Source organism: Spea bombifrons, chromosome 8, assembly GCF_027358695.1.
Source record: "Spea bombifrons isolate aSpeBom1 chromosome 8, aSpeBom1.2.pri, whole genome shotgun sequence".
Taxonomy (NCBI): domain Eukaryota; kingdom Metazoa; phylum Chordata; class Amphibia; order Anura; family Pelobatidae; genus Spea; species Spea bombifrons.
This window is the reverse complement of record NC_071094.1, coordinates 46,685,646-46,712,215: the sequence shown is the minus strand read 5'-3', so window position 1 is coordinate 46,712,215 and position 26,570 is coordinate 46,685,646. Positions and strand designations below refer to the sequence as shown.

Sequence of the window (26,570 nt, the reverse complement as noted above, 5' to 3'; positions counted from 1 at the left end):
CTCCTGCAATCAAAGCAAAGGACATCGGCAACAGACCGTCTCTCAGTGACACCCCACACACACGGGAAACCCAGACCCCCAAGAACATCGGCCCCCTTCCCGCCCGTCTAGTCGCCCGTTTTTCCTGCTGTAACGACTCAACCCTTAATCAGTCGCTGGTCTCGTCTTAGATTCAGGAGCCGTATGTCTATCCCATGCATGTTTAATACCCTCGCTGTATTACCCTCTACCACCTCTGCTGGGAGGCTGTTCCACATATCTAACCACACTCTCAGCAAAGTAAAACTCCTCCAGTGAAGTGTGATGATTGCAGAGGAGTTCCCGTAACGAGAGAAAGTAAATCCTCCCCGGGCTTCGAGTAAATTGCAATCTCGCTCTTTTGTAAACCTGCATTGTTACATAATCCTGCGTCACAGAGACGGAGCTCATGCGATATCCCCGCTCCGCCTCCCGCCGCTCCGCATCCCGCCGGCTCCGCATCCCATCCACCCGCATCCCGCCGCGTCCGCATCACTCCGCATCCCACCGATCCGCCTCCCGCATCCCACCGGTCTGCCTCCCGTCCCCCCGCATCCCGACGCTCCGTATTACGTTGCTCCCGCATTGCCGCCACTTCGCCCCCCCCACTACGTCAGGGGGTTGATGGCTGGAACTGGTGTTGAGGTCATAGCTGGACAGGGCTGGCCCCACAATACGAGATCTGTGGTGGTCTCTGTGCCACCAACATGCTGGCCCACACGCTGAGAAAGAGACAGCGGCGATATAACGGTGACGCCGGACATCACCGATGAGAGCGCGTCGCCTTCCTCTCGCCTCTCAGGTCTCCTGCTGCGTTGTGTTATCGGAGGATGATGTGAAGGTCGCGGAGCCCCGGGGCCCGATCCGCGCTCTCAGGCGATGGAGAAAACATTTCTATTTTATTGAGGGTTGTGAACATCTGGCGAGTTACCAGCGAGGGACGTCTCGCGGCTCAGGGCGGTCTCTTTCTCCTCTCCTGGCGGAGCGTCTCGGGGCTGGCAGGCAGATGTGGAGATAATTAGGAGCCGAGTCAGGAGCATCTCGCTAACGTCTCACTCGCTCGGAGACCCGACGGCGGGCGTCTCGGGAGCGGCAGAGAGCGCGGCGAGCCGGGGGTCTCTGCGTGAAGCCGGGGGTCTCTGGCAGCGAGCGGGGGGTCTCTGCGTGAAGCCTGGGGGAGCTGCCGGTGCCGGTTCCATTAGTTAACCGCGTATTAAATGACAGACGCGGCTTTATCGCTCTCTCCGTGCCGTTACCGCGCGCCGCTGCATGCTAATTACTGAGAATAATTAAGGGATCCGGGGGGCGAATCGGGAGCCAAAAACATAAACCCGGCGTCCCGGTACCGGCTGGCGTCTGCCGCTCGCTAACGATTATCCGGTAATTAGATACCGGGCGGCGCGCACAGCGCTGGGACGGTGTGAATACTCGCTCCGGGGCCCCGCCGAGGAAAGACCTGTCACACACCTCCTAACAGTCCCGGTTCTCACTGGACATTCCCAATTTGTCCTTGGTAGGTTCCCTGCTTTACTGAGGGATCCTCTAAAGGATCAGGGATGTTCTCCCTCTGCGGGTCATTGGTGGACGGTGGGGAGCGGACTAGAGACCCAACGCGGGTCAGGGCCCAGCGATCGGTGACCTCGAAGCATTTCCCGTCTGTCTAAAACATTAATATATTTTTGGGCAAATCTCATAGGATTCAGGACAGCAAGAAAATGAACCCCGATTTGGAAAGTGCTGCAAAAGCCCCATCCCGGTTCCACACCGGACACTAATTGCCCCTCCTGGGAGCGGCCGGTATCCCCGTCGGTCAGTAGAGGTGCGGGGGGGATTCATTCATTCGCATGCGCCGAGCTCTGCTGCCAATCATGAGAAGGGAATCTCTGACGATAAATGTAATTCAAAGCCCAGACGTGCAGCGTGGCGGGGGAGGGGGGTTATTGAAAAGAGGATTTCTATTAACAGGGGCATTAGGGGTATCTGGAGGTATTTGCGGGGTTTGGTCCTGCGCGGCCGGGTGACGGGGTGTTAGAAGGTAGAGCCCTTGGCCGGAGCCTCATCACGGGGCAGGTAATGCGACGGCGCGCATGCCGTGAGTTACCTGGATGCGGGGCGGTGGACCCTCCAGCGCATTACTGACCCCTGATAATGGCATCCTTTACCCCCCGCCTGCACCTGCCTCCTCCTGCCTGCTACTCTCGGGTAGAGTGTAGAGATGCGTGTGCATGAATACAGGTGAGTGTAGAGATGCGTGTGCATGAATACAGGTGAGTGTAGAGATGCGTGTGCATGAATACAGGTGAGTGTAGAGATGCGTGTGCATGAATACAGGTGAGTGTAGAGATGCGTGTGCATGAATACAGGTGAGTGTAGATGCGTGTGTGTATATAGGTGTGTCTACAGGTGCGTGTGTGTGGATGCGTGTATACAGGTGTGTGTAGAGATGTGTGTGCGTGTATACAGGTGTGTGTGGTGATGCGTGTGTATATAGGTGTGTCTACAGGTGTGTGTAGAGATGCGTGTGCGTGTATACAGGTGCGTGTACAGGTGTCATGTGTGCGGCATAATGTGTGTTTGTTATGGTTTACATGTAGGGAGTTAGTATGTGGCAGCGGTATGATCGCGTTGCGTGGCAGGTTCCAGGTAACATGCATCCTATTATGGTGCGCGTAGCATGGAGGTCTCTGCTGTGTGTCTCATCACTCTCAGCCACCCCGGCTGTCACCTCTAGGACGCTCTGTGTGACGGTTCCAGATGAGAGCGCGTGGCGTGTGACTGCAGGGATTAGAGAGCCGCCTTCAGTCACGGAAAATCCAGAATCTGGGAGCCTCATCCACGCAGACGGAGCCAAACGGGGGCTCCGGGCCCCGAGCTGAGAACCGGGGGCTGCCTGCCATGGGGCGCTGCCTGCCGGGGGGGCTGCCTGCCGGGGGGGCTGCCTGCCAGGAGTCGCTGCCTGCCAGGAGTCGCTGCCTGCCGGGGGCTGCCCTTCCACACACAGCTCCTGATTACCAGCCCTAGAAACGCTCAGAAACTCCCCGGGGCCACTAAACGATGCCCAAAGGAGCCACTGGAATACTCGCTAGAACAGCTGGCGTCTGGGTACAGAACCTGGAACTGTACCCAGTCTGGAACCCAGTGCCGTAAGATGGGGCAGTCTGGAACCCGGTGCGGTAAGACGGGGGCAGTCTGGAACCCAGTGCGGTAAGATGGGGCAGTCTGGAACCCGGTGCGGTAAGACGGGGGCAGTCTGGAACCCGATGCGGTAAGACGGGGGCAGTCTGGAACCTGGAGCGGTAAGACGGGGGCAGTCTGGAACCTGGAGCGGTATAACGGGGTCAGTCTGGAACCCGGTGCGGTAAGACGGGGGCAGTCTGGAACCCAGAGCGGTAAGACGGGGTCAGTCTGGAACCCAGAGCGGTAAGACGGGGGCAGTCTGGAACCCAGAGCAGTAAGACGGGGTCAGTCTGGAACCCGGTGCGGTAAGACGGGGGCAGTCTGGAACCCAGAGCGGTAAGACGGGGTCAGTCTGGAACCCGGTGCGGTAAGACGGGGTCAGTCTGGAACCCGGTGCGGTAAGACGGGGTCAGTCTGGAACCCGGTGCGGTAAGATAATAATGAAAATAATGCCTGACCCACTTCTGCCTCTATAACCCCCCCTCCCCCAACCCAGGGGGCAGATTCCGGGGCTCTCTGCACAAACCCCGCCTATATCTACCGGCCTCCTGGCTGCTGACGACTCCTAGCCCGGGCTCCTCCCGCTCTCCTCCCACTCCCGATCCTCTCTCCTCCCATGTCCATCCTCTCTCCTCCCACTCCCCGCCCACACTTCTTCCTCTCTCCTCCCCCTCGCCGTTCCGTCTCCTCCCCCTCCCCGCCCCTCTCCGTCCTGTCTCCTCCCCCTGTTTGCTCCCCTCCCTGCTGCCTCCACCCGCAGCCCCAGACGCACCGAGGCAGGGACTGGACGTGGCCGGTGGTGAAGCTGCCTCCCTGGGTGACATCCTGCCCCCGGGCCGCTGCTGTGAGGGAGCGGAGGCTGCCCTTTTGCCCCAGTCTCCGGAGGCCGCGGGGAGCCCAGGGAGTGGAGGAGGCTGCATGCGGATCGGATGCCGAGGGGCGAACATGGCTGCTGCCCTGCTGGGGGCATTAAGAAGGAACACGAGCTGAGGAGCTGGGGCAGCTTCGTTATGGATGGAGGAAAACTTGCCCCGCGAATGCCCCAGCGCCACCCGCTGCCTCTCCGGTGGTGAGGGGGGAGGGGCTGCTGCAGGAGGAGAGGGCAGATCCGGGTGCATGGCAGAGCGATACTGAAGGTAAGTGCCCCTGATGGGCAAGAGATGGCGCTGAGCCTGTCATATACACAGCACTGTACACAGGGGCCTGTCATATACACAGCACTGTACACAAGAGTCTGCCATATACACAGCACTGTACACATGGGCCTGCCATATACACAGCACTGTACACAGGGGCCTGCCATATACACAGCGCTGTACACAGGGGCCTGCCGTATACACAGCGCTGTACACAGGGGCCTGCCGTATACACGGCGCTGTACACAGGGGCCTGCCGTATACATGGAGCTGTACACAGGGGCCTGCCATATACACAGCACTGTACACAGGGGCCTGCCGTATACACGGCGCTGTACACAGGGGCCTGCCATATACACGACGCTGTCCCTGGTGCTAATCACTGTTAGTGAATGCGGAGCTGTCCCTGGTGCTGAAGTCACCGCAGAGCTGGGGGTAAAATGCGGGGCAGATGCTGGAAGCGGAGTCTCCGGTCACACAAACTACAGACACATCACAAATATACTCAGTGCTGCCCCGGTAATGCCCCGGGACGGGGTACACGCCACGCAGTCCTCACAAATCTGACAACACGGGGCATCTAACAGCCCCGGGCAATGTCACGGGATCACGTCTCAGACCTGCCGCCAACATGCGCCCTACAGCACTAATTACCCCTGACTCAGAGACCTGGGGCAAATCCGACACGCCAGCTGCATGACTCGGGGCAAACGTCGATACATCTCCCTGTGGCTGGCGCGGTGATACCCGTTACCATCATATAAAAACCCGGCATCGCGGCCCCTCGGCCCCCAGCTCTGTAGCTCCAGTAACTGGATTTTGCCCTTGGAGGTAGAAGGCTCTGGCATCGGGGTATATAAGCATCTGACAGGGGCACGGGGTATATATATATGTGTCTGATGGGGGCACGGGGTATATATGTGTCTGTCGGGGGGCATGGGGTATATAAGTGTCTGACAGGGGCACAGGGTATATATGCGTCTGGCAGGGGCACGGGGTATATATATGTGTCTGATGGGGGCACGGGGTATATATGTGACGGGGGCTCGGGGTATATATGTGTCTGTCGGGGGGCTCAGGGTATATATGCGTCTGTCGGGGGCACGGGCTATATATGTGTCTGACGGGGGCTCGGGGTATATATGTGACGGGGGCTCGGGGTATATATGTGACGGGGGCTCGGGGTATATATGTGACGGGGGCTCGGGGTATATATGCGTCTGTCGGGGGGCTCAGGGTATATATGCGTCTGTCGGGGGGCTCAGGGTATATATGCGTCTGTCGGGGGCACGGGCTATATATGTGTCTGACGGGGGCTCGGGGTATATATGTGACGGGGGCTCGGGGTATATATGTGTCTGACGGGGGCTCGGGGTATATAAATATATGTGTCTGTCGGGGGGCTAAGGGTATATATGCGTCTGTCGGGGGGCACGGGCTATATATGTGTCTGATGGGGGCTCGGGGTATATATGTGACGGGGGCTCGGGGTATATATGTGACGGGGGCTCGGGGTATATATGTGTCTGACGGGGGCTCGGGGTATATAAATATATGTGTCTGTCGGGGGGCTCAGGGTATATATGCGTCTGTCGGGGGGCACGGGCTATATATGTGTCTGACGGGGGCTCGGGGTATATATGTGACGGGGGCTCGGGCTATATATGTGTCTGAAGGGGGCTCGGGGTATATATGTGTCTGACGGGGGCTCGGGGTATATATGTGTCTGACGGGGGCTGGTTCTGGTTCCGGTTCAGTTGTTGTTCAGCATTTTGTATTTGATGGCACTGAGGGGGTTAATGTCGTGACGGTATCCGTGGGTTAATAAGTCATTAAAGCTCTGGCCCCCGGGGGCCCCCATTTATTGGGATGTCAGCCTTTGGGCTCATTGATTATTAATTAGAGCGATAAATAGTGAGAATTCCTGAGATAAATATATAAGGTATGTGAAGGGTTAATCTGGATTTTCCCGTGTTCTGCATTCCGTGTTCTGTGTTCTGCGTTCCGTGTTGTCGGAATCCTGGAATAAATGCAGAAAATGATGAGAAACGTTGCTATTTCCCCGGAATTGATGATTGTTTTCTGCAGGGGGGGGGGTGTTTTATTTGCTGACATTTTGCTGAATTTGCTGTTTTCCGCACCTTTGCGTGGAAAGAGTTCACCGCGTTCCGTGTAGGATGTATCCGTGTTGGTTGCAGACATATGTGCTCGGAGATGAGGGGTCCCTGTGCATTGCGTGTTCCGCCGGGCAGGCCTCAGCAGTCCCCCCGTCACCGTTTCTGCCATTAGTGCTGCGTGTGACGTGTTTGGGACGGATTGTCTGATCACATGCGTGTTATTTAGTATGTTGCGGGGGGGGGCAGGTCACGGACACGTAACACATTTAGATTGCTTTCTCTGTTTTTTTCCGTGTGAATCCGGAACACGCATTTCCTGCACACGCTGCAGATTGTGCTGAGAGGACATGGGGGCCGCGGGGGCCGAGCAAACAAAATGCCAAAGGGGGGCCCAGCCACGGAAAAACAGACCCCTGCTGGACCGCGAAGGGTTAATGTGAGGCATGTGTTGAGCTCGGTATAGACCACGCTACATATATGTGTAGATGACAGGGGGGCCGGTCCCTGTGTGCCGGGGTCCGCGTGGTGCGGATAGAGGGGCTCGCCGATCAGAAGATGAAAGGAAGGGGTTTGGGAGAGAAGGGGGCATTTAGCTGGAGAGAAGGGGGGCATTAAGCTGGAGAAAAGGGGGACATTTAGCTGGAGAGAAGGGGGGGCATTTAGCTGGAGAAAAGGGGGACATTTAGCTGGAGAGAAGGGGGGGCATTTAGCTGGAGAGAAGGGGGTGATTTAGCTGGAGAGAAGGGGGCATTTAGCTGGAGAGAAGGGGGCATTTAGCTGGAGAGAAGGGGGGGCATTTAGCTGGAGAGAAGGGGGGTGATTTAGCTGGAGAGAAGGGGGGCATTTAGCTGGAGAGAAGGGGGTGATTTAGCTGGAGAGAAGGGGGCATTTAGCTGGAGAGAATGGGGGGGCATTTAGCTGGAGAGAAGGGGGGGCTTTTAGCTGGAGAGGGGGCAGAAGGAAGTTTTCACTCAAGTGGCGTCGGGACGGGGAGAGCAGAGAGCTTTCCGCGTGGGGCTAATGAGAGTCCCGGGGTAGTTGTGGCCTGCTTGGTCCCCAGAAACTGCAGGATGGGGCCTTTTTACTGGGTGAACTTACTGCCCCTGTGGCCCAGTAACCCTGAAATTAAAGCTCTGGCGCTCCAAGAGTTAAAGAGGGTGAGATTCATGGGCCCCCGCAGTCATTTGCCCCGGGCCCCCGCAGTCATTTGCCCCGGGCCCCCGCAGTCATTTGCCCCGGGCCCCTGCAGTCATTTGCCCCGGGCCCCCGCAGTCATTTGCCCCGGGCCCCCGCAGTCATATGCCTCGGGCTCCCGCAGTCATTTGCCCCGGGCTCCCCGGTTTCAGTGAAAGCGAACCGACCCCGTCTGCCCCCAGACTCCGCCCCTTTACCCCAACCCCAGCGGGGTAGTAATAAGCGCGTAGTTGGGGGTTTTGCCTGGGGTGCCCCTTGGTCTAGACCCCCCCCGGGGCAGTTTTAGGGTAGGGCGGCTTAAGGGCCCAACTTTTTCTGTGTTTGTATTTTTGAGCATCTTCCCGGAGCCCCCGACCCCCAGGGGCCGCACTCCGTCTCATCGAGCTGTGGGGCACTGAATTATCAGTAATATGAGTAGATGCCCATACTGAGGGAGGCAGGGGGTAGGTGCCGGTAGTGAGGGGTGCAGGGGGTAGATACCCATACTGAGGGGGGCAGGGGTTCAGTGCCCGTAGTGAGGGGCAGGGGGGTCGGTGCCCGTAGTGAGGGGGGTCAGTGCCTGTAGTGAGGGGGGGGGTCGGTGCCCATAGTGAGGGGGTTCAGTGCCCGTAGTGAGGGGGCAGGGGGGTCAGTGCCCATGGTGGGGGGGCAGGGGGTCGGTGCCCATGGTGGGGGGGCAGGGGGTCGGTGCCCGTGGTGAGGGGGCAGGGGATAGGTGCCGGTAGTGAGGGGGCAGGGGGGAGGTGCCCGTAGTGAGGGGGCGGGGGGGTATGTACCGAGGAGTGTCCCGCTGCTAACCGACCAATATATGAAACGATGTTAAAACAATTACATCCTAATATCCAGCGTGGCAGCGATCCCAGTTTGTTACCATGGCAACCCGAGGCAGATTTCTGTATAGAGTATTATATGTGACATTAGGTGCTTTCTCTCTCTCTCTCTCTCTCTCTATGTATACGGTATATATATTATATACTGTGTGTGTCTATATATATATACACATTCTCCTCTCTATATATACTGTGTGTCTATATATATACATTGTCCTCTCTATATATACTGTGTGTGTCTATATATATATATATATATATATATATATATATATATATATATATACATTCTCCTCTCTATATATACTGTGTGTCTATATATATACATTGTCCTCTCTATATATACTTTGTGTGTCTAAATATATATACATCCTCCTCTCTATATATACTGTGTGTGTCTATATATATATATATATATATATATATATATATATATAATATACATTCTCCTCTCTATATATACTGTGTGTCTATATATATACATTGTCCTCTCTATATATACTTTGTGTGTCTAAATATATATATACATCCTCCTCTCTATATATACTGTGTGTGTCTATATATATATATATATACATTGTCCTCTCTATATATACTTTGTGTGTCTAAATATATATATACATTCTCCTCTCTATATATACTGTGTGTGTCTATATATATACATTGTCCTCTCTATATATACTGTGTGTGTCTAAATATATATACATCCTCCTCTCTATATATACTGTGTGTGTCTATATATATATACATCCTCCTCTCTATATATACTGTGTGTGTCTATATATATATACATCCTCCTCTCTATATATACTTTGTGTGTCTAAATATATATATACATCCTCCTCTCTATATATACTGTGTGTGTCTATATATATATATATATACATTCTCCTCTCTATATATACTTTGTGTGTCTAAATATATATATACATCCTCCTCTCTATATATACTGTGTGTGTCTATATATATATACATCCTCCTCTCTATATATACTGTGTGTGTCTATATATATATATACATTCTCCTCTCTATATATACTGTGTGTGTCTATATATATATATATATACATTCTCCTCTCTATATATACTGTGTGTGTCTATATATATATATATACATTGTCCTCTCTATATATACTGTGTGTGTCTAAATATATATACATCCTCCTCTCTATATATACTGTGTGTGTCTATATATATATACATTCTCCTCTCTATATATACTGTGTGTGTCTATATATATATACATCCTCCTCTCTATATATACTGTGTGTCTATATATATATACATCCTCCTCTCTATATATACTGTGTGTCTATATGTGTATATATATATATATATATATATATACATACATTCTCCTCTCTCTATATATACTGTGTGTGTCTATATATATATACATTCTCCTCTATATATATATACTGTGTGTGTCTATATATATACATACATTCTCCTCTCTATATATATATACTGTGTGTGTCTATATATATACATACATTCTCCTCTCTCTATATATATACTGTGTGTGTCTATATATATATACATCCTCCTCTCTATATATACTGTGTGTGTCTATATATATATACATTATCCTCTCTATATATACTGTGTGTCTATATGTATATATATATATATATATATATATATATATATACATACATTCTCCTCTCTCTATATATACTGTGTGTGTGTCTATATATATATACATTCTCCTCTCTATATATATATACTGTGTGTGTCTATATATATACATACATTCTCCTCTCTCTATATATATACTGTGTGTGTCTATATATATATACATCCTCCTCTCTATATATACTGTGTGTGTCTATATATATATACATTCTCCTCTCTATATATACTGTGTGTCTATATGTATATATATATATATATATATATATATATATACATACATTCTCCTCTCTCTATATATACTGTGTGTGTGTCTATATATATATACATTCTCCTCTCTATATATATATATACTGTGTGTGTCTATATATATATATATATATATATATATATATATATATATATATATATATATATACATTCTCCTCTCTATATATATACTGTGTGTCTCTATATATATATACATTCTCCTCTCTATATATACTGTGTGTCTATATGTATATATATATATATATATATATACACATACATTCTCCTCTCTCTATATATACTGTGTGTGTGTCTATATATATATACATTCTCCTCTCTATATATATATATACTGTGTGTGTCTATATATATATATATATATATATATATATATATATACATTCTCCTCTCTCTCTATATATATATATATATATATATATATATATATACATTCTCCTCTCTATATATATACTGTGTGTGTCTATATATATATATATATATATATGCGTCAGATCTAAAGAGCAGATCCCGGTGATGGCACTTGATGGATCCCTGTAATAGATTGTCAGCTCCTGGTCCCCTCTTTTCCTGCCCCGTCTGGCGTTAATCTTCTTGTCGGTTTAAAGTTATCGTTCCCTTTCGCTCTCACTTTTGTATCCGCGCCACGGCATCTGCTGGCGACATGTGAATGTCATGTGATCTCCGCCGGAGGATCCATAGAGGGATTTGGCCCAATCGCGATGAGCCAGGGAGATACGAAGGGCCCTCGGGGGCTTTTTACTGACCCTGACCGGGCGTTCTGTGGTAGAATTAAACTGCCCTGCGTGGGGGGGGCCTTGGGGGCAGTTACAATCAAATCATCGGCTCACCCACATATTTATAAAGAATAATATTATTAATAATCATCATAATATCATTTCCGCGGGAATCGCCATCAATTCGAGACCGACTTACATCGACTTTGGTTTTAACCCTTAGTTTCCCGGCAGAGCCCTTTAGCCCCCCCACCCCCGCACGTCTGCCCCCCCCCCTCGTGCCCGGCGTTTATTGCGAGATGATATAAAGGTTTTTTATTAGCTTCTAATACGAGGAATAATGGAGAAGCCGCTCGGCGTCACAAACGTTGTTCCTTTTAATTTCACCTAAAGACGTAAATACTGAAATATAATAAAAATCCCATAAAATCGGCTGTAAAACAGAAACGTGATCATAATTCCACGCGACGCGGACAGCCGCTGACGGGAGAGGGGAGGTGTTCTACCGGCCGGGGGGGGGGGACCACTAGGCGGGGAGGGATCACGGGAGGAAAGGTTCACTAACCGGGGGGGGGTCACTAGCCCGGGGGGGGGGTCACTAGCCGGGAGGAAAGGATCACTAGCCGGGGGGAGGTCATTTGCCTGGGGGGGGTCACTAGCCGGGGGGAGGTCATTTGCCTGGGGGGGGGTCACTAGCCGGGAGGTGAAATATGAATGTTCTTTGATGCTAAAGATGAAGAGATTGTAGTGAAGAGAAATAAATCACCCGTTTTTGCTGACGCGGTAACTTCTTTCTGCTACAGTTTTGCCGATAAATTCTCTTCTGTGCTTCTATTTCCTGGAGCATCAAGAGCTGCCTTGAAAGATAAACGGATCAGCCTCCCAGCAGAAGTGGTAGAGGCCAATCCATCGATTTCTCTTTTATGGTGAAGCGCAGCGGCTCCCCTCGGCCCCCGGAGATTTGCAGAATCCGGCTGTTTATTCTGAGCATTAGTTACTTAGAGGGGGAGGAATTATCCCCGCACCGTACCACCCAACTATCCCGACTCAAAGAAACGGCGGAAAGTCGGGGTGAATGTGTCTGATCAGCCGGCAGGTTCTGGGTTCCTCTGCCCGGTGAGTGGGGGCACTTGGTGATGCGGGGTATTACAAGCTGGATAATGCCCCACTGGTGGCTTCCCTGTGTGACTCCCCATCACGGCCGAGGAGGCTTTATCTGCTGGGTATTTGGGGTGAGAAAGTTTGGCTTCTTATCAAAGAAAGCGAATGAATAACATTAAGAGAGAAATCAAATTATTGCCATCCGGGGCTACCCCCCCACCTCTATTATCTCCTTGATGACATCACCGATGACATCATTGTGCGTCTCCATGAGGAAGCTGGCGAGTGGAGAATGCGGATGGGGTTTAATGATGGCGCCGGTGATGTTATGCAAACAGAGAGTTCGGGGGCCCGGAGGGGCCGTAATATCTGCTTTAATAAAAGGAGAGCCGCGCGACCTCCGGTGCCGAGCCCAGCAGAATGCCGGGGGGGGTAATCACCGGCTCCCCAGACTCCTCGCACGCTAAGGATAGCCGATTCACTCTGTACACAAATCACCGGCGCTTTAACTCGTTTCGCTGCCTGGCTGCGGAGTGTATAACATGGTGGGGAGGAATAATACGGAGTCCTTCCTGCCCCGACATCTGCGCTCTTTCACGTCTGTCTAATATACGAGCCCTCGGCCTGTTTGTCCGTCGCACTCCGTTGGCTGAGAAGTCGGTGGTCTTTGCGTTTGGGGGACATGATGAGGACGGAGTCGTTCCCCTGACTTCTCGAGCCGCGTCCGCTCTGGATTCGCCGTCCGCTCCTTCCGCGTGGGTTCCGTTTTCATCTGTTGGGTTCTCTGTGTCAGTTACCTCCGTACTGGATTCTTCTTGCTCCTGGCTGATTTCTGTTGGCAGTTATGATAAATTTCCCGTTTCCGTCCTCCTTTCTTTTGCCCCCAGATGAGGCATTAGAAGTCCAACCTGCAGAGCCGCTAGAAGCGAGGGGTGGCGAGAGGGGGGTATTTCATTAATTAACTACCCCCACGGGCTCTCTGGCTCTACGTTAGCCGGCGTCTCCGAGTCCTCGCTCTGTCTCCATCTTTGCCGTCAGTCGTTTTCCTGGCGCGGCCCCCCAGACCTCTCTGTGACGCCTCGCGCGGTGGCTCGGCTCGGCCTGCTGCCTGTTCAGGCTCCGATGGTCTCCGTGGGCCTCAGTCCTCCCCGTTCCGGGTCAGATGTCGCAAATGCCTCGGGGTTCTTCCAGAGATTAGAGAGGCAGCCGGCGCTCCCCAGAGGTCTCTGAACCGTTTCTTTAATGGCTTCTCCTCGCTCGGCTCGGTATGCGGAGCGTCGGTTTAGCTTCTCCTTTCACACCAAAAACTGCCCGCTCCGCATGCCAACCGACAGCGAGCGCCAACCGACAGCGAGCGTCTGACCGGCAGCAGGTGCCAACCGACAGCGAGCGCCTAACCGGCAGTAGCGCCTAACCGGCAACGAGCAACAGGCAATGGGCCCTATGGCTGCCGTCACCCAGGGGTCCGGGATCTACAGACATTGCAGGAAATGGTCTCGATTCCTGACCAGAATGTATGATTTCTGATTTCCCCCGTTTTTTCCCGTTTGTGTATAATTTCTCTGGTTTTATATTTTGTGTTTTAACCCCGTGATTTGCCGTGCGATCTCTCTCCGCTGGGTCTCTGCGGATTGTCTTCTCCTGATGTCTCTTTTTGATCAGGGGGTCTTGGGCTCATTGGAATAAACCAATAGCCCCCCCCAGGGGCCACAATGACCCCCGAACAAGAAATATTCCGGGGCTGACCAAGACTCTTACTTTATTGCCCCCAATCCGTCAGTGACATGGGGGGGCATATTATCTGATGGGGTAAATTCCAGAATGGGGCATCTGGCTGTGAATCAAAGCCCCCCCCAGCCGGGTATTGGGGTCACATGGCCCGTATTCCGTCACACGGCGCCGCTCGTTAGCGCTCAGCTCGTTAGCCCTCATTAGCCGTAATTGTTGAATGATTTGCAGCGAATGTTAATTAATAACGAAGTGGCCTTTCGTGGCCTCGGATTTCAATCTTTGAGACGAGCAAATGAACCAAAATCCAGGATTTACGGGAAATTTTTACTGCAAAGCCTCGTTGATTTTCGCCATTAGAGGTTTTAGAAGGACGGGGCCCCTGCTGACACCCCTGGGGCCAATGACTTCCCCAGCGCCAGGATCCGGGTGCCACCAATAACTGGCTTCTCCATAGAGCGCGCCCTGCTTGAATTCAGGTGAGGGAAGAGGAGGTTCTGCCCCTTTACAGACCCTCTCCTGGAGTAGTGGGTACAGTGCTGGAGTCCCCAGGTGAGGGTATTTCTCGTGTCCTTTTGGCCCCCGACTCCCCCCGTGAATAGATAGCGTATGTTGAGGGAGCTGTGTAGATACATACATGTAACGGTGTATACTGTGCACACGCAGTAACGCAGAGCTTTCAGTCGGGGAATCTGACACATGACCCCCCCGGCCCTGACAGCCGCACCGTCTGGAGCCGCCAGCTTGTTCTATGTGAGGTCTAATCAAAGTGAAAAGAGCGCGCTTGTCCTGTCCAAGAGTGTCAGCGCGGCTCAGGCTCACATTCCCCGTCCTCCGGCGGCTGACAGATCTCTGCCGGGAAGTGAAAGGAACACGAGTCCCCCGCCTCGAGTCTCCCCCCTCCCGCCTCGAGTCTCCCCCCTCCCGCCTCGAGTCTCCCCGCCTCGAGTCCCCCCCTCCCGCCTCGAGTCTCCCCGCCTCGAGTCCCCCCCGCCCTGAGTCTCCCTCCATGAGTCCCCCCTGAGTCCCCCCTGCCTCGAGTCTGCCCCCCCCGAGTCCCCACCTAGTCGTCACTCTGTCGACCGCTGCCACGACTCTCTTCGTTCCTTCGTCGCAGTTTGTTGGAAAATTTAGTTTGAGAGCAAGAAGTTTGTAATTCATTGCTTTTTGTCCTTAATTTGAGGACCCCCCCCGTTTGTTGCCGCGGTTACGCGTTATTACCCCCGACCCTCAGACTCTCGCTCCGAAGGGATAACGTCATAAGGTGGTGTAGACGCGCAGGTTTGGCCATCTCCGGCCTTTCCAGGGAAGCCCGGGTGAAATTGGTGAAAATTTAGCAAAGTAGGATATTTGGGTTAAAAACCCCTCAATTACGTTAAATGTCCGGATCTCGCAGAACTTTTAATGAATTCTCATAAAAATCCAATTCGTCTCCCAACAAAGCGACGGACAAAAAACAAAGATAACAAAATAAAGGAGCGCTGGGATTCTAGCCTGTGGTCATGTGACGCAGCGAGCGGGCGCTGATAGGCTGAAAGACTTTGTAGGCGGAGAAACCTTCTTCTAAAAGCTTTTAAGGAAAGATCTGAAGAGATCCCCAACCAAGACCCTGGCGGTAAGGGTTGGACCCCCAATGAACGCTTTACCGTTACCGTGGCAATAGGCGAGCCCATGGCCTGTTCACATGATGGCCACCATGGGGTGGCTTCCTTAAGTCAGTGGTCACCGGGTGGCATTTAATTCCTCAGCTGACCCATAGTTTCAGGGCAGTGATTGAGGGGGGATGGAAGCCACCAGCGGGTCATTTGGGCCCCCAGGAGATCAGAACCTTGCCAAGCTTCGGGTTATCTCCCCAGAACCTCGCCGAGCGGTTATCTCCCCAGAACCTCGCCGAGCTTCGGGTTATCTCCCCAGAACCTCGCCGAGCGGATATCTCCCCAGAACCTCGCCGAGCGGTTATCTCCCCAGAACCTCGCCGAGCTTCGGGTTATCTCCCCAGAACCTCGCCGAGCTTCGGGTTATCTCCCCAGAACCTCGCCGAGCTTCGGGTTATCTCCCCAGAACCTCGCCGAGCTTCGGGTTATCTCCCCAGAACCTCGCCGAGCGGTTATCTCCCCAGAACCTCGCCGAGCGGTTATCTCCCCAGAACCTCGCCGAGCTTCGGGTTATCTCCCCAGAACCTCGCCGAGCTTCGGGTTATCTCCCCAGAACCTCGCCGAGCTTCGGGTTATCTCCCCAGAACCTCGCCGAGCGGTTATCTCCCCAGAACCTCGCCGAGCGGTTAGCTCCCCAGAACCTCGCCGAGGGGTAATCTCCCCAGAACCTCGCCGAGCTTCGGGTTATCTCCCCAGAACCTCGCCGAGGGGTAATCTCCCCAGAACCTCGCCGAGCGGTTATCTCCCCAGAACCTCGCCGAGCTTCGGGTTATCTCCCCAGAACCTCGCCGAGCGGTTATCTCCCCAGAACCTCGCCGAGCGGTTATCTCCCCAGAACCTCGCCGAGCGGTTAGCTCCCCAGAACCTCGCCGAGCGGTTATCTCCCCAGAACCTCGCCGAGCTTCGGGTTATCTCCCCAGAACCTCGCCGAGCGGTTATCTCCCCAGAACCTCGCCGAGCGGTTAGCTCCCCAGAACCTCGCCGAGCGGTTAGCTCCCCAGAACCTCGCCGAGCGGTTAGCTCCCCAGAACCTCGCCGAGCGGTTAGCTCCCCAGAACCTCGCCGAGCGGTTAGCTCCCCAGAACCTCGCCGACTGCTGCTATTGATCTTCTGTCAGTAAAAAAGCTTCCAGCGTCCCCGAGGAATCTGTTTCCCGGTCCACGAGTAACTTAAGAGGCCTGTAAGTAAATAGGCGAAGGATTAGAGCGCGAGAGACTGACAGGAGACACCGGAACGTTCCACAGAAGCCACCTTCCCTCACATCTTCCGCAGGATTAGAGCGCGAGAGACTGACAGGAGACACCGGAACGTTCCACAGAAGCCACCTTCCCTCACATCTTCCGCAGGATTAGAGCGCGAGAGACTGACAGGAGACACCGGAACGTTCCACAGAAGCCACCTTCCCTCACATCTTCCGGCAGTCTGACCCCGGCTCCCGCGGCGAGCCGCCCTCCGTATGAATCTTTTATCAGCCTTTCTAAGTGTCAGCTCCGTGTCAGAATCCAATGTTTGTTCCATATTAGCCTGAAGCTCAGGTCGCGACATAACGAAGGAGCCTCGTAGGGGCAGATACAGCATCGAGTTGGGTCAGAGAAGCCCCCGTGTCTGGCAAGATGGGGGGGGGAGACAGATAATGCGTCCTCTCGGCATGCGATAAACAATCCATAGAGCGCTGTCCTTGCGCGTCTCTCAGTTTATTACCTCAGGTGACCCCGGGCTGTAGAGCCGTTTCAAGAGAATGTATTTTTAGACAAAATGAAAGTATGATTTTTAACTCCTTCCTTCTTTTTCCTTCGCAGATTCTCTTGGCCGAGGGGCCATGGAGATGCTGTTGTCTCTGCTGGTGATGGGAGCCCTGGGGCATATGGGGGCAGCACAGCATTGCCCCGGCCGCTGCATCTGCCAGACCAACTCTCCGACCCTGACCATGCTGTGCGCCAAGACGGGGCTCCTGTTTGTGCCACCTGCCATTGACCGTCGGACGGTCGAACTGCGCCTTACCGACAATTTTATCACCATCATCAGACGGAAGGACTTTGCCAACATGACCAACCTGGTGCACCTGACTCTGTCGCGGAATACCATTAGCCAGATAATACCGCTGGCGTTCTCCGACCTGCGCGCTCTAAGGGCCCTGCACATGAACAACAACAGACTGTCTGCTCTAAGACACGAACACTTCAGAGGTCTGGGTAATTTACGTCACCTCATTCTGGGTAACAACCAGATCAATTCCATCCAACAGGGCGCCTTCAACGAGTTCCTGTCCACGGTGGAGGACCTGGACCTTTCTTACAACAACCTGGAGATGCTGCCTTGGGAGGACATCGGGCAAATGGTCAACCTCAACACACTGACCTTAGACCACAATTTAATTGACTACATTGCAGAAGGGACATTTACCATGCTTAATAAGTTAGTGAGACTCGATATGACCTCCAACCGATTGCACAAGCTGCCCCCAGACAACCTCTTCCTCAGGTCTCAGGTTCTGGCCAACGCGAGAGGCTCCAACCCTTCATCTCTATCCATCAGCTTTGGAGGGAACCCTCTGCACTGCAACTGTGAACTTCTCTGGCTCCGACGCCTAACCAGAGAAGATGACCTGGAGACATGCGCCTCCCCGGAGCAGCTGACCGACAAGTATTTTTGGTCCATCCAGGAGGAGGAGTTCATATGTGATCCTCCGCTTATCACCCGACACTACTCCAGCAAGCCCTTTGTCATGGAAGGGCAAGCGGTCAGCTTAAAGTGCAAGGCAGTAGGAGACCCCGAGCCATCGATCCATTGGATTGGCCCAGATGGGAAGCTGATCCACAATACAACCAGGATCTTGGCTCATGATAACGGGACGCTGGATATCGTGATAACCACGCTAAAAGATAGCGGTGCCTTCACTTGCATTGCCTCCAACGCGGCCGGAGAGGCCACCGCCCCTGTGGATTTGGCAGTGGTCCCCCTTCCACTCCTGGTCAACAATACGGCACACATGAAAGAGTCGGATCCTGGGTCCTCTGACATCACAACCTCCGCAAAGTCCGGATTCAATGATACCAAGAACCTGCAGGACAGAAGGATTGTGGTGGACAAACTCAGGTCCACGTCTGTGGTCATCCAGTGGCCGCCCGAGCGCCACATTCCTGGAATCCGCATGTATCAGATCCAGTATAACAGCTCGCTCGACGACTCTCTGGTCTACAGGTGAGAGGAACAGATAGCAGCCGCCATTTTATGCCTCGCCATGTGACGTTTAATGGGCCGCGGGCCCAAAGGGAACGTCGCTCGTTGGCCACGAAGACCCTTTAGAGGTTTGTGACACGGTGTAGCAGCCGACATATTCCTAGAATAAGACGTTGGGTTACGTGAACTTTCCAGCTCAGGTGTCTCTTCTTCATCGGTCGCTGTGGGTGTAGGAAGGGACCGCTGAGGTCTTCCAGGTTTTCGCGACTGCATCTTATTCTGTGAATATGTTGGAGACGAAACGATCTCGCAAACTTCTAGAGACTCTGATGGCGAAACCGATGACCTGCGAAAAACCGATCCCTATCCTGAGACCAAAATGTGAAATCTCATTAAAAGCAGCAAGACTGAGACAGGATAAACCTACCTATTGCCTTCTCTGAGAGGGTAGTAGATACGTGGAACAGCCTCCCAGCAGAAGTGGTAGAGGGTAATACGGTGAGGGATAGACATACGGCTCCTGAATCTAAGACAAGACCAACGACTGATTAAGGTTTGAGTCTTTACAGACTACAGGGGCCGGATAGGGCCGATCTGCCGGCAGGTGCCCCTATGAATGCTAGGAGGTACGGGTTATATATTTCCACACCAACGGCTGCCCCCTTAATACTGCTGTAATTGGACGAGGAGACAGGGTGACTGCAAGGTCCGGCCCTCGGGGGGGACATGCGCTGCCTGTTGCCTCGTCGCGTGCCGCTGCCGGTGATGCTTCGGTTATGAAAGGAGAAGCTTCTGATGTTGGCAGAAATGAGGACAGACCTCGATGTCATAGAGAATGGCATGCGCGGGGTTAAACAGGACACAGACGGCGCCATCAGAGAGAGATATGGGGCAGAGAGTATAGAGAGAGCTCGGCCCACAAGCTTACAATCTACAGGGAACGGGGAGACGCAGAGTATAGAGAGAGCTCGGCCCACAAGCTTACAATCTACAGGGAACGGGGAGACGCAGAATATAGAGAGCTCGGCCCACAAGCTTACAATCTACAGGGAACGGGGAGACGCAGAGTATAGAGAGAGCTCGGCTCACAAGCTTACAATCTACAGGGAACGGGGAGACGCAGAGTATAGAGAGAGCTCGGCCCACAAGCTTACAATCTACAGGGAAGGGGGAGACGCAGAGTATAGAGAGAGCTCGGCCCACAAGCTTACAATCTACAGGGAACGGGGAGACGCAGAGTATAGAGAGAGCTCGGCTCACAAGCTTACAATCTACAGGGAACGGGGAGACGCAGAGTATAGAGAGAGCTCGGCCCACAAGCTTACAATCTACAGGGAAGGGGGAGACGCAGAGTATAGAGAGAGCTCGGCCCACAAGCTTACAATCTACAGGGAACGGGGAGAGAAGTTTCGGCCTCAGTAACAGGTCGCAGGCAGTGCGTCCCGCGCATGCTGTCCGTCTGTCCCAGCGAGGCGTTTATTAGGTTCTAGTAACTTTATTAGATATTATTTCTGACGTCCGGCTCGTCCGCCTCGTCTCCCAGCTGCCTCCTTTTTCCTTACTTTTCTTACTCATTGACCTTTGACCCGCACCCCCTCCCGCTTCACTCCCCGCTATGTCTTTTTTGCCCGCTTTTTGTACCCCTTCTCGCTCTAATGTCTTTGTTCTGCCCCCGCAGGATGATCCCCCCCGGTAACCGCAGCTTCCTGGTGAACGACCTGGCGCCCGGCCGGGAGTACGATCTCTGCGTCCTGGCCGTGTATGACGACGGGATGACGTCGCTGACCGCCACTCGGGTGGTGGGCTGCGTCCAGTTCAGCACGCGGGAAGAGCCGGGCCGATGCCAGCCCCTCCACACTCAGTTCCTGGGGGGCACCATGATCATCATCATCGGGGGGATTATCGTGGCGTCCGTGCTGGTCTTTATAATCATCCTGATGATCAGATACAAGGTGTACAGCGGCCAAGAGGAAGGAGGCAAAGCCGGAGTCAGTAACGTGTACTCCCAGACCAACGGGCAGCAAGCCGCCGCGTGTGCACACGCGTGTGCCAAGCTCGGAGACAATAACTATGAACCTTTGTCCAAAGAGCCTCCAGCGGAGGCCAAAGACCCCGGGAAAAGAGAGGAGCCTCCGCTTTCACCTGCCCCGACCCCTCTGACCAAGCTGGACAAGAGAAGAACTCAGACATCAAATGACCTCCAGACGGTGGCCCTCCTGTCCTCCCTGTCCGGGGATGGAGATCAGACGGAGACGAGCGCCTTGGGCTCCACCACCTCTCTGTGTCTGATGGCCGCTGAAACGCAAAGTCGAGTCGGAGCCAAACCGGCCCCCAGGACTTATCAGCACCGCTTCTCGTTTGATGGAGACTACAGCCTGTTCCAGAGCCACAGTTACCCCCGACGGGCACGGACAAAGAGACACATGTCCACCTCGGAGCTGCACACTCAGGAGGCTGCCCTGGGGCATCGGAGGGTGGCATTTAGTAGCACAGAGTGGATGATTGAGAGCACCGTGTGAGGGCAGCGGCCCTCGGGAGGGGCAGGTAGAATGGAGGGGCATTTCCGTTCCATCCCCATGCTTTGTTTCAGTGTTCACGTTGGGATCTCCTTCCTCTGAAATGTTTGCTGTCGCCGGGATGTCTCCACGCGGGAGCCGTATGAAGAATGGGGGCCGATCATCGTCACCACCCCCGTACCCGGTGCCGCTTCCCCCCGTCCACCGCCCCGGCTGCGTTACCGACGGCAGGAATCACCAGCTCGGCACCGCAGCTCTCCAGCGCCTCCGGGCATTCCCGTTCCCCGAGGAGCGCGCTCCGTATCCTCGTACAATGCAGCAAATTCATTGGAGGAGGAGGGAGCCACAAAACGGGACCAAACTGCTCATTTCACTACCTGTCGGGAGGCCACCATTTGTAGACGAGCCCCTCCACGCTCCCTCCCGATGAGGGCATCCACCTGTAACCCGCCCCTCGGGAGGTTTGGGGTAACGAGGGCCGCGTGGGTTTCCGGGTTACGGTAGAGAGATACTGAGCCCTTGAGGCAGTGCCTTAAACCAAGAACGAGACCAGCGCATGGGGGCCGAGGAGCCACCCTGACAAGGCACCTTCTCGCCCCTTCGGGGGGGATTTGCCCCTGAGCGGAGGCGGGGGGTGGGGACGCTGGTCTATCTGGGGTAAACAGGACATATGCACAAACGACACGATACCCAAACCCGCTGTACCGACCCTTCCTGCGGAGCGAGAGATCGGCTCTAGAGAGGCGTCTGCAGACCCTGCGCCTCGTACATCGAGCGGGTCTGGATCCTTTCTGAATCCATCAGGAGCCGTGCGAGGACTTGGCAGGAGGTCCTATGGAAATGTACAACACAAGTTTTTACATTAAAAACCTGTGTCACCCCCTCCCCCGACCCTACCCCCGAACGTGTATGGCGGAGAGGCGAGGGTGGGCGCCGGGGAGATTAAAGTCTTTTCTGTGACTCGGTACCTCGTGCGTCTGTTTCGGTTCTTGGTGTCCGTCTTTCTGTTACGTATGGCGGTATAATGACCTGACCGAGTGTAAGTCCTCCCCATGGAATGACAATTATTCCCAGCATCCAGCAAACTGCGAACCTGGCACCATGCAAACGCATTTAAACCCCCTCAATCCCACCTATCCGTCCATCTACCCCACCTATCCGTCCATCTACCCCACCTATCCGTCCGTCTACCCCACCTATCCATCCGTCTACCCCACCTATCCATCCGTCTACCCCACCTATCCATCCATCTATACATCTACCCCACCTATCCATCCATCTACCCCACCTATCCATCCATCTACCCCACCTATCCGTCCATCTATCCCACCTATCCGTCCATCTACCCCACCTATCCATCCATCTATACATCTACCCCACCTATCCATCCATCTACCCCACCTATCCGTCCATCTACCCCACCTATCCATCCATCTATACATCTACCCCACCTATCCATCCATCTACCCCACCTATCCATCCATCTACCCCACCTATCCATCCATCTACCCCACCTATCCATCCATCTATACATCTACCCCACCTATCCATCCATCTACCCCACCTATCCATCCATCTATACATCTACCCCACCTATCCATCCATCTACCCCACCTATCCATCCATCTACCCCACCTATCCGTCCATCTATCCCACCTATCCGTCCATCTACCCCACCTATCCATCCATCTATACATCTACCCCACCTATCCATCCATCTACCCCACCTATCCGTCCATCTACCCCACCTATCCATCCATCTATACATCTACCCCACCTATCCATCCATCTACCCCACCTATCCATCCATCTACCCCACCTATCCATCCATCTACCCCACCTATCCATCCATCTATACATCTACCCCACCTATCCATCCATCTACCCCACCTATCCATCCATCTATACATCTACCCCACCTATCCATCCATCTACCCCACCTATCCATCCATCTACCCCACCTATCCATCCATCTATACATCTACCCCACCTATCCGTCCATCTACCCCACCTATCCATCCATCTACCCCACCTATCCATCCATCTATACATCTACCCCACCTATCCATCCATCTAACCCACCTATCCGTCCGTCTACCCACCTATCCGTCCGTCTACCCCACCTGTCCGTCCGTCTACCCCACCTGTCCGTCCGTCTATACATCTACCCCACCTATCCGTCCATCTACCCCACCTATCCATCCGTCTACCCCACCTGTCCGTCCATCTACCCCACCTATCCATCCATCTAACCCACCTATCCGTCCATCTACCCCACCTATCCATCCATCTACCCCACCTATCCATCCATCTAACCCACCTATCCGTCCATCTACCCCACCTGTCCGTCCGTCTATAGAAGGCAAAGACTGCTGTGAAGTGACTGCCCCGGGGCTGCTCTGTGGTGTCTCTCATGTTCATGTGTTGGGGGTCTGTGGGGTAAAAGGGCAGAATCCGTATTTGGGGCATCCGGGGGTGAGTACGGGGGTCTTTCTGCGTCGCACCGAGGGATCCGTGCTCCCCAGTCTGATAATCTCGGGAACGCTGGCAGATTCCCTTAATTTGCTTTCCATATGCTCCGCGCCGCGCGCCTACTACTACTAATTACTCTCCAGCAGAGCAGCTGTCTGGCTGCCATCAGAGACCCCCTTCCTGCCTCTTAAATACCCCCCACCGCTCTCCTCCAGTCCTCATTTCCCTCTGCTGACGGTACGTGTTCTGAGCCTTCCCCATCTCCACACACCCTCTCTTCTAGCTCTCCATGTCTCTCCATCTCCTCTCTGTCTCTTCTACCTCTCCATGTCCCTTCCTCTCCATCTCCTCTCCTCTCCCTCTCCATGTCTCTCCATCTCCTCTCCCTCTCCATGTCTCTCCATCTCCTCTCCCTCTCCATCTCCTCTACCTCTCCATATCCCTCTCCTCTCCCTCTCCATGTCCCTCCGTCTCCTCTACCAGATAGACCTCTACCTCTCCATCTCCTCTCCCTCTCCATGTCCCTCCCTCTCCTCTCCGTCTCCTCACTCTTCTACCTCTCCACGGTCCGTGTCCCTCACCCTCTTATAACTGTCCTCTCCCCTTCTCCCTCATGTCTCACCCCTCATGCTACCTGATCTCTTCCCCCCTCGTTCTTTTCTCCTTTCTTCACTCCTTGCCCCCCTGCTCGCCTCCCCCTCCTCTTCCACCTTTTTCTTCTGTCAGTTTACCTCTCCCCTCGTCCTCGTTCACCTCCTCTCTTCTCTTAGTTCCCCCACCATTTTAATCCCCTTTCGATATCATTCTCCCCCTTTGATGTTTCCTCCCCGCTCTCCTTTGGCCTCTAAATCCCTGCTGCTCTCTTTCCTAATTATTCTTTCCCGTCTCCTCTCTTCCTCTCATCTCTCCATCGCACCTTTCTTTACCTGGTGTTGCCCCCGTTACCCCTGTGATTTGCCCCATGCGATAAACGTTCCTGCAGATGAGACCGGGATCCCGGGCAGAGCCGCGCATGCTGCTTCACCGCCATTAACTTTCGCTTACTTGTGAGAGGAGTTCCCGCTAATGGCTGCAATTTCTGTGAGCGAAACGTAAAATAACGCGGGGCTGAGAACCTCGTTACGCCCGATATCCGCCGCCTCGTATCCGATAATGTATTTAACGCGCGGGAGGCTGGCGGCCGGCGGAGAACGGATCCTACCGAGCGATTCCTTAGCGCCTTGAGGGTTATTGAGTCCAGGAGATGGACGTCATGGCGACCGGCGGAGGAGCCGATCGTCGGGAGCGCGGATTTTAAGGCCGATTGACCGCTTTTCATGTTCATGGAATCCGCGTGGAGATCGGGGCTGAAATCTCAGTGGAACGTTTGGCCGAAACGCCCCGATCCGCCCCGCCCCGATCCGCCCCGCCCCGATCCGCCCCGATCCGCCCCGATCCGCCCCGGTAAATCCGAACCAATTCAGAGGCAAAGCCGACGTCTTGTATTGGTTTATCTGGAGGGTTGACGCTCCACACGGCGTGGCCCTCATCCGTCATGTGGCCCTCATCCGTCACGTGGCCCTCAATGCTAATCCTGAAGACGTCCCCCGCCAGCCGCGTTCCCCACCGCGTCGGAGACGCGTCGGCTGAGGCTTCAGAGCGCGTCGGTTGCTCCTTCCCTGCGTCTTGAGCTGCTGCCGGCGCGTCCGCGCGTCGGGCCGTAGAGGTTTCTCCCTGTCCCAGAGGTGGCCCGTGGGCCGCTTGCCTTGGGTCCGTCCGGCTCCCGCGATGTCGTTGATTGGAGGCAGCTGTGACCTTGAGTTAGCGGATGCCGCGGAGGAAGCTGATTGGCCGCTTTCTGTCGTGTTTTTGAAGAGATTGACGGCCGCTCGCCGGCTTCGCCAGGAGATCCATTTTACCGAAAAAAAAGAATATTCGGCGATCGATACGAGATTTCCAACGAGATTCCCAATGCGGAGCGAAGGGGCGAATGCGGAATCAGCGCCCGTTCTCAACACCTTTAAGGGGTTAACGCGGCGGCGAGGAGGCGGCTGGACGGGAGGCTGGGAGACCCCAAAAAACCACAGCAGGAGGAGCAGGCAGCGTCTCCGGTATTACCGGTACTATATACCGGTGCTGCCCCCTCCTGTCCACACTGAGAACGGCAGCCTGAGTCTTTACTGCCACCAGGAGGGGCACGGAGGGCTCTTGGTCACTCGGAGTGTAAACCATCCGCCCCCCCACACCTGGGGACACCTTCCCTGGACTAATTATTCATGATAATTGGGATGTGAAGGGTTAAGGGATTGCTGTACATTTGCCCCCCAGTGCCCGTTAGTGGCAGCTCTCCCCCAGCTGACTGATTTGTTCACATTAACCCTTCGCCGGGGGCTGTTCGGGGTAGATAATCCCTCCGCACCCCTAACGGGGTAATAAAGTCTGATTTGGGGCCGCAGCTCGCTGTTATTTTACGCCGACGGCCGGCATTTATTTCCGGGTCGAAATTAAATGAATTGGTTTTAATGCCCAGGAAGTGGGAGGAGAGGAGCAGTCTTTATACAGGGAGAGGAGCAGCCCTTACACTGAGAGGAGCAGTCCATATACATAGATAGGAGCAGTCTTTATACAGGGAGATGAGCAGTCTTTATACAGGGAGAGGAGCAGTCTTTATACAGGGAGATGAGCAGTCTTTATACAGGGAGAGGAGCAGTCTTTATACAGGGAGATGAGCAGTCCTTACACTGAGAGGAGCAGTCTTTATACAGGGAGATGAGCAGTCTTTATACAGGGAGAGGAGCAGTCCATATACAAAGATAGGAGCAGTCTTTATAC

At 53.6% G+C, this 26,570-nt stretch overlaps 1 protein-coding gene across 1 annotated transcript; it reads left to right on the top strand.

The window, feature by feature from the left end:
- The first annotated feature begins 4,097 nt into the window (after nt 1-4,097).
- Nucleotides 4,098-21,480, top strand: LRFN1 (leucine rich repeat and fibronectin type III domain containing 1). The gene is made up of 3 exons (XM_053474167.1): nt 4,098-4,331; nt 17,391-18,792; nt 20,450-21,480. The coding sequence occupies exons 2-3, from the start codon at nt 17,411-17,413 to the stop codon at nt 21,288-21,290; spliced, it is 2,223 nt and encodes a 740-aa protein (XP_053330142.1). The 5' UTR covers nt 4,098-4,331; nt 17,391-17,410; the 3' UTR covers nt 21,291-21,480.
- The last annotated feature ends 5,090 nt before the right edge of the window (nt 21,481-26,570 follow it).

What these genes read in the sequence shown, in the direction of transcription:
- LRFN1 (XM_053474167.1), top strand. Translation starts at nt 17,411, where the DNA reads ATGGAGATGCTGTTGTCTCTGCTGGTGATGGGAGCCCTGGGGCATATG. An exon ending in GACGACTCTCTGGTCTACAG is followed by an intron (nt 18,793 to 20,449) that starts GTGAGAGGAACA and finishes CTGCCCCCGCAG; the next exon opens with GATGATCCCCCCCGGTAACC.